The following is a 14,303-nucleotide window of genomic DNA, read 5'->3' on the forward strand; positions in this document are numbered from 1 at the left end:
GGATTATTGTAAGGAAAATAAACTTTTACAAAATGCTATTTAGCTGTAAACGCATTTCTTTTCTGCTTCCTGGTAATCATTATTATGAATTTCATGAGGTATTAATGTCTTCTATTCCATTCACTATTTCACTTTGAAAAATGTTTTTTGGACAACAACTCTAGGAGAACCCCAAGACTCTCTAGAAGAGAATCAGTCTGTTTAGGGGAAAGGAGGAGGTAAAGAAGGATGGCAAAAGCAATAAGCAAAATGTCTAAGTCAGCACTTTGGAATGACTAAACATAAATAAAATGGGGAAAGTAAAGTCAGAAAAGAAGAGAATAGGCAAGCAGGGCCACCTGCTTGGTGGGGAGGCACACGATGACAGGCATGAGATTCAACCAGGGGGTTATAACACTGACATCCATTTAATTATTAGAAATACTGAGTTTGGGCTCCAAAATATTTTTCCTATTCAAATCCTGCTCTTTGTGTGTAATTTTTATTGTTTCAAAAGTCATCTTTTTTTTTTTTTCTCTTTCAGAAAAAGCAATTCTTCAAATCCAGTTCCCACACCAGGATTTGAATGCAACAAGTTCCAAATGCACTGTAGTTCAGCAATACTTAAGTATGTTCTACTGCATCTCAGGCCCTGAGCAAGCAGCAGGCACTCCCAATTTCGCTTTTGGCAAATTTTCACTAAGTACTTTCCCTCCCCAAACATGTATCTAAATCCACGACTTTTAAACCTTTATAAACATGCAAACCCCTCCCTTCTGAAAGCTTTTGAGTGCGCACTCTGCAGTCTGGCTCTTCTCCTGCAGAGTGGCTTTACGGTAGGGGTCTGTTCACATGTTTGCTACAGGTAGTTGCGGCTGTGACTGTATCTTGCAGATAAGACACCTGACATCTTGGAGATACCTGACATCTTTCAACAGGGCTTGATTCAAAGGCAAATCAAAATTTTAATTTAGAAAGGAAAAAAAGAGAGAGACCTCCTTTCTGCTCTGAGAGTGCAGACTCCTGGACAGGGAGCTCACCAAACCGACTCTATTTCCTCACCTTGCCTCCAGCAGGCTCCCACATCTGTGGGCGCAGAGAAAGCTGAAGCGCTGACATGCTTCCTGGATCTTCAAGCACTTGTGGGATTGCCTGGCAGTCAGGTATGTCCTGTGTGTTAAGACCACTCTGTGAAGCAGGAACAATTGCTCCGAGTCCTTAAAAAGACTTTTATGTATTTATTTGGGGGAGACGGGAGAGAGTGGGTGCACGAACAGGGGTTAGGGACAGAGAGCGAAGCAGGCTCTCTGCTGAGCAGAACCCTGGGATCATGACCAGAGCCACCCGGGCGTTCCCAGTTGCTCCCATTTTACACGGAGGTAGCTGAGGTCCCGAGCACACAAGTCAAGGGTACAGCAGGGAGGTTAAGGCAAACGTTGTGATTCTATACCTGCGCCCTTAAACACCTAGCGGCGTCCCTGCACTAAGTCCATCATTCCTGGGCAGCTCTTAAAAGTCTCAGTTCTGAGCTTCAAGCGATAAGACCCAGGGGGCTCTCCGGTTCCTCAGTGGCCCCAGGAAACGGGTCCTCGTCCCCAGGGCACGCTTCGCCCGCCTGGGCAGGGCCGGAACGTGCCTGCTGGGGTGATTCCCAACCGGGAGGCAGACATGGAGCAGGCCGAAACGCGGCGGCGGGACTCTGGGTGGGAGCCACCTCTCTGGCTGCGTCCTGTTCCCGCCCCTCAGCCCGGGCAGCGAGGCGGGGCTCGGGTCGGGTTGGGCCCCCACCGGGAGTGGTAGCCCGCCGCGGGAAGCAGCCGCCGCCCGGGCCGCGAGGGTAGAGGCGAGGCGGGGCGGAGCCGGGCGCGACGGGAAGGGGAGGCAGCGCAGGCCGGGTTGCAGCCGCCGCCGCCGCCGCCGCCGCCGCGCACTGAGCGCCACGATGGGGCTGGAGACCGAGAAAGCAGACGTCCAGCTCTTCATGGACGACGATGCCTACAGCCGCCATAGCGGCGTCGACTACGCGGACCTGGATAAGTTCGCGGACTCGGGCTCCGATCGGGATCCCCACCGGCTCAACTCGCATCTCAAGGTGAAGAAGCCTGGGGCGGGCCGTAACCTGGGCCCCGCCAAGGCTTGGGGGCATGGGTGCCTCCTCTACCCCTGCCCGCACCCCAACCCCCACCCTCAACACTGGGTCAGCCCCGCGGGGTCCGAGACCCGGAATTCACAGGCCTTGGGGCCACCTGTGTAACTTGGAATTCTTAGCCAAATTCTTGTATGTTCAACCTCACCCTAAGAGAAGGTAGGCGACCCAGCCAGCTCCTTCCTTGTCGCTTCTTCTATCCCAGCACTCCTGGTTCCGGGGGCTGTGGGTTGGGTGACAGTAGGGTGTTCCTGTGTCTTGCAGGTGGGCTTCGAGGATGTGATTGCAGAGCCGGTGACTACACACTCCTTTGACAAAGTGTGGATTTGCAGCCATGCCCTCTTTGAAATCAGCAAATACGTGATCTACAAGTTCCTGACATTTTTCCTGGCTATCCCCATGGCCTTCGCTGCAGGAATTCTCTTTGCCATCCTCAGCTGTCTGCACATCTGGTGAGAAGGGCACACCGGGGTGGACCGACTTTCTGAAACGTAGAAATGTTCTTTGCCACCTGCCCCCTGCACTCCCCTTCTCCCAAGGCCTGCTTGCAAGAAGAACACGCATCAGCTCGCCACAGTAGCAAGAAATGGGAGGCCTTGAAGGGCAGTGTGCTTTTTCGAGAATCATAGGTTAGGTTAGGAGTTTAAACAGAAGTAACGTCCCTCTGCCCTTGGGTGTGATTTTCCTTCTGATGTTAATAAGGCCCCGCTGACTATGGAGGTAGAGACCTGGAGGTCATGCTTCCTGCCACAGACTGTTCTCTTATAGAACAAGTTAGGACTTGTGTCAGTGGTTCTGGGCTAGGCTCTTACTTCTATCATCACCATTTATTCAGTCACCACCTGTGCTTGAGCTAAACAAAAGTGATCTCTGAGCAGACTGCCAGTGATAGTATAATTGAACAGGGGTATCAGGCCTGGTTAAGAAATGCTATGGAGGGGCTGTCCAATCCTGACAGTAGCAGATGGCAAGAATGTGACCCTGAGTGTGTGCAATTAAGGTGAGGGGCCCCCAGCAGAAATGAATGAAAAGTCAAGCTGCAGGATAATGAAATGAGAAGGCCTCCAAATTACTTTTTCACCTATGAGACAACATAGGGAGGTATGAAACCTCCTGGGCATTAATAGGCTGTTTTGAGTAACTTTATTCACACTCAAAGTGCATCATAAAACTTTGGAGAACATTTTAAGCATTAAAAATTTTTAAAAGAAAATGTTACATTGTTTAAAAAGATATCCACCTTGTGTTGAGGGAAAGAACATTCTGATCATCCCCTGTATTGCAACAGTTGTCAAGACTGTGCTTTAGGCCAGTCCTGGCAAAATGTATAATCCTCAATGCCTCCATGTCTTTCTTAGTCACTTCTTATGGTATTGCCACACCCTAACACATGTTGTGTTCATTGTTAGAAGTTACAGAATTATTCTCAATTCCCCTTTACCTTGTAAATCAATTCAATTTCTTTTAGTTACTTAGCTAGTTAGCTCAACCTGATAAATTTATTGAGTGCTTAGTTTGTGCTGGGCACTGGACCAAGGATGAGTAAGATGTAGAATCTGTCTTCAGTCTATTCAGCATATCAGGGTAGCAGACTAGGTACAGAAGTAGATGTTGAGGAAAACTCTGCTAAATCTATTAAGGAAGAGGGAGGCACTAGGAAGCCTTCATAGAGAAAAAGGAATCTAAAATATCTCTTAAAGGGTAAATAAAAATTCTGGATGCCTGTGTGGCTCAATTGGTTAAGTGACCAACTGTTGATTTCAGCTCAGGCCATGATCTCAGGGTCAAGAGATCAAATCTTGCATCAGCCTTGGCACTCAGCATGGAGTCTGCTTGAGGATTCTTTCTCTCCCTCTTCTTTTGTCCTTTCCCCTGCTCGTAGGCTGTCTCTCAAAAATAAATAAATAAATCTTTTTTAAAAAAGATAAATAAAAATTCACCAAATCAGTAAAGGACAACACCAATTTAATTTGGTCACTAAAGATGGAAACAACTAAAATATATTGAAAGTGTCAAAAGACTGTTGGAGGAATGAAAATCTTTGCCTTTATACATAAGCAAATTCACTAAGGCCAGATGTATAGTTTGCTTATAATCTGACATTATTAGCACATGGATTTTTTTAAAAGAGGCACAAGCCAGCATATAAAATTTTGGATTCCTAATTAACCAAAACCAATCGTGTAACCTCTTTCAAAAATGTGAAAAACTGAGTAACCACATAGCATGTTGTGAAATGTTGGCTATTAAGCTGTTTGGAAATACAGAGTGCTGCATTTATAATCAACAAAGCTGGGCTTCCTAAAGCACTGGCTGAGGAATTAAAGACAAAATGGTTTTCATTTACTAAATGGTGGAAAGATACAAGTAAAGCTACAATTACCCAATGATGCTTCTCTTAACCTGGGTCGCCTAAAAACAGAGATGTTTTTTTGTGTGCAGTGCTTCCAATGGTGAATCATCAAACCATTTCTTTTTCAGACACATAAAATGTATTATTTAACCTCAGCTTGTTTTTCAGATTACATTCATGTGGGTCATTAATGTTTAACAGTCATCTATTCATCATCAGGCAGCTGTGATTGCAAGTAGAGGAGTTACTTCAAACAAAAAAATGCTTAAAAGTTAGTGTGTATCTTGATAAAATAGATTTATCATTAATGGATTACATTCCCTGGACATGATAAGACCAGATCAAGGAGAGGCCCTATAACAAATAAAACCTATTTGAGTAAACCTTTCTTCCCCATTGTTTCACTTCCCCTTCTTTCTTTTTTTTTTTTCCCCCTTTTGGCAGGAAGTAGGGGTTGTTATTACCAAGAGTTTGAGAACCAAAGTATGAAACTATGCAGTAATAGATATTCAACCCACATCACATCATTACAATGGATCTGATTTTAGATTCTTTAAACAAACCAACAAACAACAACAAAACATCCAGAACTCAGTCTGGTGTTGTTGGATCCTAGGTCAGAAGTACAGGTCATGAGGGACCAGTGGATTGTTTTGCTACCATGCCACATTCCGACTGAGATAACCACCATTTGGCAACAGCAGATTATTGGCCATAAGGGGATCATATCAAAGAAATATGTCTGGAGCACCCTTACCTTTTGTGTTTGCTGGGATGCAATTCAAATAGATAGTCCAACTTACAGAAATACAGTAGTAGCAATTTCACTTCTAGAAGAAATTTTTATACAGCAAATTGCTATGACAATGCAACCTATATGACACTATAGTTAATACAAAGCTAAGTAAAAGTCTCTGTCCCAAGGGCTTTGTCCAGTGGAGGGATATATAATCTTACAAATTATAAGATTTCTTTAAGAAGTGTTTAGATCAGGTGCCTGGGGGCTAAGTGGGTTAAGTGCCTGCCTTCAGCTCAGGTCATGATCCAGGAATCCCTGGACCAAGTTCTGCATCAGGCTCCCTGCTCAGGAGGGTGTCTGCTTCCCCGCCTTGTGCTCCCTTTCTCTCTCCTTTTCTCTCGCCCTTTCTCTCTCTCTCAAATAAATATATAAAACCTTAAAAAAAAAAAAAAAAAAAGAAGTATTTGAGTCATGGATCCTCTGACCCACAGTGAGAGGACAACAACTTAAAGAAAATGAGTTTACCAGTTTACCACATCCTATCAACTGAGCTTTCACATGTAAACAACCACACTTAGCTGCACTGGAAAGTCCACATTTGTCCTGTGCTTCATTCCCTTTTAGGATATAGAAATCTAAGAAATTATGAGAAAGAAAATGTCTCAACCTAGGGAAGAGTGGAAAGTATATTATATTCTCAGTGAAGTAGATTTGGTTAGGAAGCTTTCTGATTTAAACTTTAGTCTTAGAGTACATCAGTTTGAGATCGTTTTCTTTATACTATATATTCTGACTTCAAATTGTTCTACTTATAAATGATGATACCATATATACATTTTAATGACAGCATCATATAGACATTTCAAGGGTGCACAGTAAGTGTTAGCCTTATAGCCAATCTTACGAACTCCTGTTCTGCTTTCATTTGTAGTGATATGCCCAAGGCCGCATATCAAGTGAGAAACGTAATGTGATGAGAAATCAGAAGCTGTCATCATTCGGGTTTCTATTCAGCTATTTAGCTTTGAAACACCTAGTAATTAATTTTCTTTAAAAATTTCTTTTAAGTCTGGGGCACCTGGGTGGCTCAGTGGGTTGAAGCCTCTGCCTTCGGCTCAGGTCATGATCCCAGGGTCCTGGGATCAAGCCCCGCATCAGGCTCTCTGCTCCGCAGGGGGCCTGCTTCTCTTCCTCTCTCTCTGCCTGCCTCTCTGCCTACTTGTAATCTCTCTGTCGAATAAATAAATAAAATATTTAAAAAAAAAAATTTCTTTTAAGTCTTTAGTAGTTGGAACAAAATATGAGATAAATATAAATGTGTACACAGTCCCTATGAATATTCAGTATTCTGAAAATATCTCAATCAATCAGACAGTTACCTGATCTTCCACTTCCCTTAGCTAAGTACAACAGACTGATATTTAAGTCACATTTTAATAACAAACCAAGAAAATCAACCTTACTTCTTGTGCCCATCCAGATAATAATAAAAATCCCTTTGAGGCTACCAATAATTCCTGAGAATTCAAAGATACTTCTGTGCTCAAATAGCACTACTACAACAGAGAGCATTATACAGAAGATTATACAGAAAATTAATCAGGCTGAGGATATAAAGATTTGCAGTTATCTTACAACAAGACAAAATGAAAAAATAATTTCAGGATAGTCTAGGTTGTTTTGTTTTGTCTAGGAGTTCTGACATAATTCAGGGTTCTTTTAACTCTACCACACAGCTCTTTGCAGTGTATGTAATTACCATGAAAGATTAGTAATATTAAGCATGAAAATGCTAAATTCACTTCCCCCAAACCTTTAATAAAGGTCAAGATTGTCCTTACTTAAACAGCTTCCACTCTAGGGGCATCTGGGTGGCTCAGTTGGTTAAGCGTCTGCCTTCAGCTCCGCTTATGATCTCAGGGTCCTGGGATCGAGCCCTGCATGGGGCTCCCTGCTCACTGGGAGTCTGCTTTACCCTCTCCCTCTGCCCCTCCCCCTGCTCATGCTCTGAAATAAAATCCTTAAAAGGGGGGGGGGGCTTTTATGCAAGTAGGAAAGACAGAAGTATAGCCATGTATTTATGATACCCCTTGGTAAATTTAAGGATTAAGAAATTTAGTACTATAGCACAAAAAAGGAGTGTCCAACCCAGCCTGGCCCAAGGGGTGGGGAAGTGGAATGAGGCAACAGGAAAAGGCTACCATCAAGTAGAACTCCAGGGAATTATGAAGAATTAAGCAGGTTAATGTTTAGGGGCAGAGATCAGGTAGATCCATTTACCATTTCATTTATTTTTTTGTTTTACAGTTTCAGATAGCATGCCATCTATAGAAAGAATACTGGTGTTATCTATATGCCTATTTATTTTTTTAAGCAACATATCTCTATGCATCTTATCACTATGTGGGTCACTATTTATTTGTTTCAGATGTTCAGATTTAGGTGAATTAGGCCATTATTATATCTTTTCCTGCATGTACAAGAGTCAGTGGCCTTATTTGGCTACACCAATAATCCTTACACAAATCTCTTCCTCCATTCTAGGATTATAATGCCTTTTGTAAAGACCTGCCTAATGGTCCTGCCTTCGGTGCAGACAATATGGAAGACTATAACAGATGTTGTCATTGCCCCATTGTGTACAAGTGTAGGACGCAGCTTCTCTTCTATCAGCTTGCAACTGAGTCACGACTAAACACTTGGACCCCAGTCTGGAGATTTGGATACTGTAATACTTCTTGACTGTCATAATGTAAAAACACTACTGTTCTGTTCTAAGCATTCCCAACTGTTCTAATTAAGAAAATTTTTAAGATTGGGCAACCACATGTAGAAATGTTTATTGGCAGATCTTTTCAAATAATGCTTTTCTAATTAATAGTCAAGGGTTTAATATATAACTTTAGAGCCAGAATTATACAGTAGGTTGGCAACACTTAATTTTAAAGGCAGACAGTTTTTACTTTAGTACAAAAGTATACATTTTATAATGATGAATTTATAAAGATCAAGAGACATTTCTCAAACACTTTAATTTTTTTGCACAACTGCCTGTAAAAATATGGAATTTCTTTTTTTTTTACTCTTAAAGTAATACTTTTAAAATTACCTTTGCAGATAAAGTCATGGGAATACTTACAGAAAAAATATACAAAGATCCTAGAAATTATAGTAACAAAAGCATGCAGTGGTGATGGGAGCTATGAAATATAATAGGACAAATAAATGTGAAAATAGATTCATGAACATGTGTACCTTTAAATAAGATATTGTTAACCTACAGATCTATTTAATAAGATGTTTCATTTTACTGTATATTTTGTACTTAATGTAAATTTTGCTCTAATCAGATTGCTTTTAAGTACTTTTATTGTATTTGTTATCTTTTTGAACTAATATATAGAATGAGTAAATGTCTCTTTCACGGGGAACTTCATTGGTGAGATTGCACTGTCTTGATAATGTAAGCATATATATCTTGTTTGGGAATAGAATGTAAAAGAGCAATATACAAAGCTTTTCTAACTTTTCCAGGCAAAATCCTGAAATGGTTTATGACTGAACTTTTCCTGGCTGTGACCTTAAAAATAATTCAAATCTAATTGGTATTTCATCTGGGAGATGCTTTTCTCTCTTATAGTTAGAAATTTAACTTGCATTCTGCATTCCTGTTAATGTCTCACTTTACCTTCAAGTAATACTGGTGCTAATTAATAACATTTTACCTAAAGGCTATTTCTGACACTCAAGTACTATTTCAACTACAGTGATTCATGGAGATACACTTATAGGAAAGTTGTCAATTTGCTGGGCCCATGCTACTTAGCTACATATATATATGTAAGAGACTAACAGATACAGACTTTCATGATGTCATTTGATACGGGATTTGTTTTACAGTATAAAATTATTCTTACCACTTTTGAATTGTAGAGTCCTATTTCAATGTTATGAGTCACTGTTATTTTAAAAATCTCATTATTCCAAAATGATAGGCATATATGAAAGATGTCTATGATATAAGTGGTTACTATAATTTACATATCTTAAGTGCGTAAATGCTCAAATTTTAAGAATTATTATCAGAACCTGAATTAACATTCCTTTGAGTATCTATCTTCGTAGATGAAGGATGATTTAACTGGAATACTATTGGGGGCCAAAGTAAACAAATGATTAAATTATGAAACTCCTATCAGTTTGAAGATAACTACAGAAGAGATTTCAAAATTGCCACTAGGACACTGTAGCATTCTTAGAAAAGATTCTCATGATCATTACCTTAAAACATTACCACTCATTTGACTACATAGATTTTATTATGTTAGTGAAAAAGATCAATCTCATTACTTTATAGTTATACTATAAACTATACAACTGTATAGTTGTATTTAAAGTGTTTTTTAAAATATGTGGATATGCTGATTGACAAAAGTATTTGATTAATAAAATATGCACTTAAATAAGTTATAAGTTTAAATAAATCATATCTTTTCAAATAGCTGTGGATAAGTTTTAAAGCCAAAATATATAGCAAACCTTTTAACTTTTAACAAGTGAGACGTTTGATTTCCTTATTTCTGAATTGCATTGATTATTCACCAAAATGAATTTTTATTGAGATTTACCATTAACTATTTTATTTCAAAGACTGAAATTTTGTACCAAGTGGATCCAGGTTTCATGTGCAAATATGTTGGTTCTTTTATTTGGGGGTGGGACAAATAGATGATGAGTATCTATAATAAACGTTCTAAAAACCCATAAACTTGCTCATTGTTTTTATTACATTAGATATGAAATTGTTCAATAAAGAACCTTTTTAAACCTTGTTAAAAACCCATAAGAGAAAAAAATACATGAGTTACTGCTCACTCAGGGATGTACTTATGAAAAATTATGGGATTGGTAATTTAATTATTTCTTTTCCCAGCATATAAACAGGTTCCCTGTAAATTTTCCTATCATTTGATGAATAGTATACACAATGAATTGCTCAGAAGCCCATCATACTTCATCTTCCTCATGAAATGAAAGTCTCTTACTGATTCTAAATAAACTGATATTTCTGTTTTCAATTTTTTAAATAAGAAAGTAAAACAATATAAATCACATGTACTTGGATACTGGTACCACGAAGCCAGACTAGAGTCCAAAATTATTTTTGGAAAGTGAGTATGTGATGAGTAGTTGCTGATATTGGCACGGATTTTCCCATCAGCTAATCTGGAAAAATGAACAGCCCCTAATAATAAAGCAGGTGTTTGGCTTTCTAAAATGCTTTTTATAGTTTTGAAGAACTTAAAAATCTCCTCTTTTCAAATAGTCATCCACATCCCATTGATTTACTTAGATGTCTTTCCTGGGAAGCTGTTAGAGTGCAGTGAAAAGGGCCCTGCCCTCCTGATTAGGCATCTGGATTCCAGTCTCAGATCTGTCATTACTGTGTCACCTGCAAGGGGTTTAATTTCAGGGTCTCAGTTTTCTTACCCCTTTAATGAAAGAATTGAACTAAAGGATCTCAGGAGCTTGCCATTTAATTGCTTTCTGTGACTTCAGTAAGATGAAGACTTGCCTATATATATGCAAGCCACTCTAGCTGTTCAGACCAAGAATTTTCTAAAAATCACAAACTTTCTAGCAATTAGAGGTCCTGTGTGCTATAAAGATAATAATGAATGCATTTACTTTTCAATCTTCAGCTGATTGTGAAAATGAGTAATGTGGCTTTGATTCTCCATGACGGGGACTTCAAGGTCTTTAACAATTCTGATTCTTTATTGTTGTTATATTTTCTCTGAAAATAATGTGTTATTCGATCTTTTTAATTAATTAAAATATATTTTATTTGAAGATATTTCTACCAAAATCACTGCTGTAAGATTGTTGCCATTTTCATCTTTTGCCTAGCTAGTTGCCACAGCCTCCTAAGGGGCCTCACTTCCAGCCTTCAAAGATCTCCAATCCATCTTCCTTTTCAAAAAATAGAGTGATCTTATCAAAACTCTCCTGACATTCTCCTGCATAAAATGATCAGTTGTATGTGATTACCCTTAGACCAAAATCTAAACTCTTGAGCTAGGGATATAAGATACTCACTCTCAACCCATTGCTGTCTTCAGCCAGTGCCTATTCTAGCCCTCACTGAAGTGCCATTCTGCTCTTGTGTGCCCCACCCTCTCCTCTGTTCCCATGCCAACATCCCTCTGGGAGGCCTGCCCCACCCCCACTTCTAAAACTCCTCCACATCAAGTGCCTCTTCCACGTCTTCAGATAAAATCTTGTGCACACCCCTGTTACCACTTCCCACATGGTAAAAGCAACCCTGTTAAACCCTTCTAGACTACTACATGGTCTTTGAGAACCAAAGACATCATCTTTGTTTCCTAAGATTCTGAAATGGTGCCCAGCAATCAGTATTTTTTGAATGAATGACAATGTGACTAAATAATTGAAGAAAACTAGAAATGACTGCAGAGCTGAGATGGGAATCACATTTCAACTTCATGATTTTCTTTATTTTCAAGAGATGTTTGAAATGTACTGATTCTAGTAAGATTTCCTTTCTCACCATTTTCACACTCATGAATCATCAAGTTGGGAAAACAAAAATGTATGTAAAACATATTAGGTGTATTTCATCCTTTGGAATAATGCTTGTCTTTACTCTCAATTCTCTTACCTAAATGAAATGTATTTTCGCATCTCAGGGGTAGGAAATACCAGCACTTAAAAGCTCATCTGGAAACATATTTTCTGGTATGTTTAAAATATTGCTATTCCTTTTACTATCAGATTTTCCATTTTGAAATCTATAATACGAAAAGATTGTTTTATGGAGTTTTACATTGTCGAAAACACAATCCCTACTTCATCTCATTTGAATCCCAGGACAAATTAAATAGCATAGTAGAGAAATCATATAAAATAGTGGCTTAGTTTCTTTAGCTTGCAGATTTGTCATTTTAGAATGTTTATTTAAGATAACAAGAGCTTAAAGAATGTTAAAAAAGCTATACATTAAGAAACCAAAAAAAAAAAAATGTAGGTAGTAAAAAATTACCACCACTAATGCAATTTATCATAAACCAGGATTTGGTATATTTCTTTCCTTCAAGGTATATCTATGTGTATGGGGAAGGACAAGAGAAAGAATTAAAGGAGGAGGAAGCAGAAGATAAAGATATACTAGATATTCAGGCAATAATTTTTAGGAATAAAAACAATTTAGGTTCCCATAATTTAATCATCCCAGTTTCCTCTCCCTGTTCACCCCCAAAGGGCAAAATGAGCAAAGACCCTTTGTTATATTTTGAAGACATTTTTGTACCTCCTCCTCAGCCTTTTTCTTTGGACTATATCTGAAATACCAATAATGAAACCTTACACTTGGATGTTTGTTTAAGTAAAAGATGTCCTTGGGTGGGGTAACATTTCAATCATGAGGTAACACCTCAATCATGATCCATTACTTTATGTGAATGAAGGACCTGAGAAGGGGATACTGAAAACTACATAAGGGATCTGAAAGTGAGGACCTTAACCTGAGTTCCACATGAGAGTACCAAAGAGGAAGTTGGGACAGAAAAAGGGAAAATAGGAGCCTCCTCCAAAGACCATGATCTTCACCCATCACAGCTCTGCTTTTGGACATTCCTGCCCCCAAACCTCTAGTGAAGGGGACAATGGAAAATGAATAGGGATAAAGGGCGTTGAAGTTATCTACGGACTTCTCTTTTTTCTATAAGAAGTGTTACTTATGTCTTATTGAAGGAAAAGGGCCCTGGAAGGGGGCATGAGGGCTCTTCTACCACCATGTGCCCTAAAGACAATGCTGAAAAGCAAAAGTTGAAGAAAAAATGGAACTATAATTTCTGACTATCTGTCTCTCTCCCACCTTGCCTCTCTGTGCTGTTGACTGTTGCCATGTGTCTGTAGCAAAGAAAGAAGACCATGCAGCAGTCAGAGAAATCAGAGGACACCACTTCAACAATTATCCAAAAATAGGACAGAGACACCTATCAGTCTGCACGTGGACGTGTTAGGTCACTCAGCTTGGCTGCACGGCTGGAGAAGTGGTTTTTGCCATTATAGGAAAAGGTAGGGTGGAAAATGATGAGAGAAAGGAAGAGACATGACTCAGAGTGGGAAACAGCACGTAAGCAAGGGCAAATATTTCTCCCAGACATAAATGCATCAGGAAAAGACTGGAGCAAAAGGTCATCTGTGGAGCATTCTTTTCTTTCCCAGCCTCCCGGTAGCTTGTCATCCAGCACCTGCCAGTAACAAAAGGGAAGGGAAGGGCAGTAAGCAGGACCTGCTTCTCTAGCTGAATGGCATACGGGTTCCAGCCAGCTGCTGGCTCAGCTAACTGGGACAGTGAAACAAGAAGTCCTTTGGAAAGCTGCAGGGATAAACACACAATTTCCCAGTGAGGCAAGTAGCAAGGATTAACATACTCCTTTTGCTGAGGGGGAAATTAGTTGGACTCCTTCATGCATAATCTCAGCAGGAGAATTCTGATCTCTGGTACAAAAACTAACACTGATATTTGGTGATCATTTATTACCTGTTAGGCATTTATTTAATCTCCATGATAACACTATGACATGTGTTGTATCATTATCCCCATTTTTCAGAAGAGTAAACTGATGCCCTGCAGTTGAGGGATTTTGCCAAGATCACAATGGGAATCAGGATTTGAACCAAGAGAACCTGACACCAGAGCCTAGGGTCTTAATCACTATAGAGGTGATTTGCTATTTCTAGCATGTGTGCACAGCTATTGTAATGATTTGTTCTCCCTTCCAGACAAATTCTTTTTCATTCGTCATTCAGTCATGCCACATTCCTGCCCTGAGAAGCTGGAGAAGCTACTCCGATCAATGGAGTCAGTTCCAAGTACTCAGTGCTAAGAGCTCCCCTCAAGTTAGTAACTGAGTTCCAGGTACCCTCCTCACTCTGTCCCCTTCTGATCCCTAAACCCTCCCTGAGCCTCATACCCTACTCTCCTGAGCACACTCTTTCCTGACCTTTATGATCTGTGCTCTAGGCCCTATATTCTAGTTCAGGGCAGAAAAATATTT

At 39.8% G+C, this 14,303-nt stretch overlaps 1 protein-coding gene across 3 annotated transcripts; it reads left to right on the forward strand.

The window, feature by feature from the left end:
- Positions 1 to 686: 686 nt before the first annotated feature.
- Positions 687 to 9,985, forward strand: CAV2 (caveolin 2). 3 transcript variants are annotated; one of them, XM_004741922.3, is made up of 4 exons: positions 687 to 815; positions 1,056 to 1,142; positions 2,390 to 2,577; positions 7,762 to 9,985. In XM_004741922.3, exons 1-4 carry the CDS (start codon positions 702 to 704, stop codon positions 7,910 to 7,912), a joined length of 540 nt encoding a protein of 179 aa, XP_004741979.1. In that variant the 5' UTR covers positions 687 to 701; the 3' UTR covers positions 7,913 to 9,985. The 3 variants fall into 3 exon arrangements, with proteins under 3 accessions (XP_004741979.1, XP_044918839.1, XP_004741980.1); XM_004741923.3 differs by lacking the exons at positions 687 to 815; positions 1,056 to 1,142 and adding an exon at positions 1,761 to 2,071; XM_045062904.1 differs by lacking the exons at positions 687 to 815; positions 1,056 to 1,142; positions 2,390 to 2,577 and adding an exon at positions 1,522 to 2,071.
- Positions 9,986 to 14,303: the final 4,318 nt, after the last annotated feature.

Source organism: Mustela putorius, unplaced genomic scaffold (genome assembly GCF_011764305.1).
Source record: "Mustela putorius furo isolate JIRA1106 unplaced genomic scaffold, ASM1176430v1.1 tig00003845_pilon_pilon_pilon, whole genome shotgun sequence".
Taxonomy (NCBI): Eukaryota; Metazoa; Chordata; class Mammalia; order Carnivora; family Mustelidae; genus Mustela; species Mustela putorius.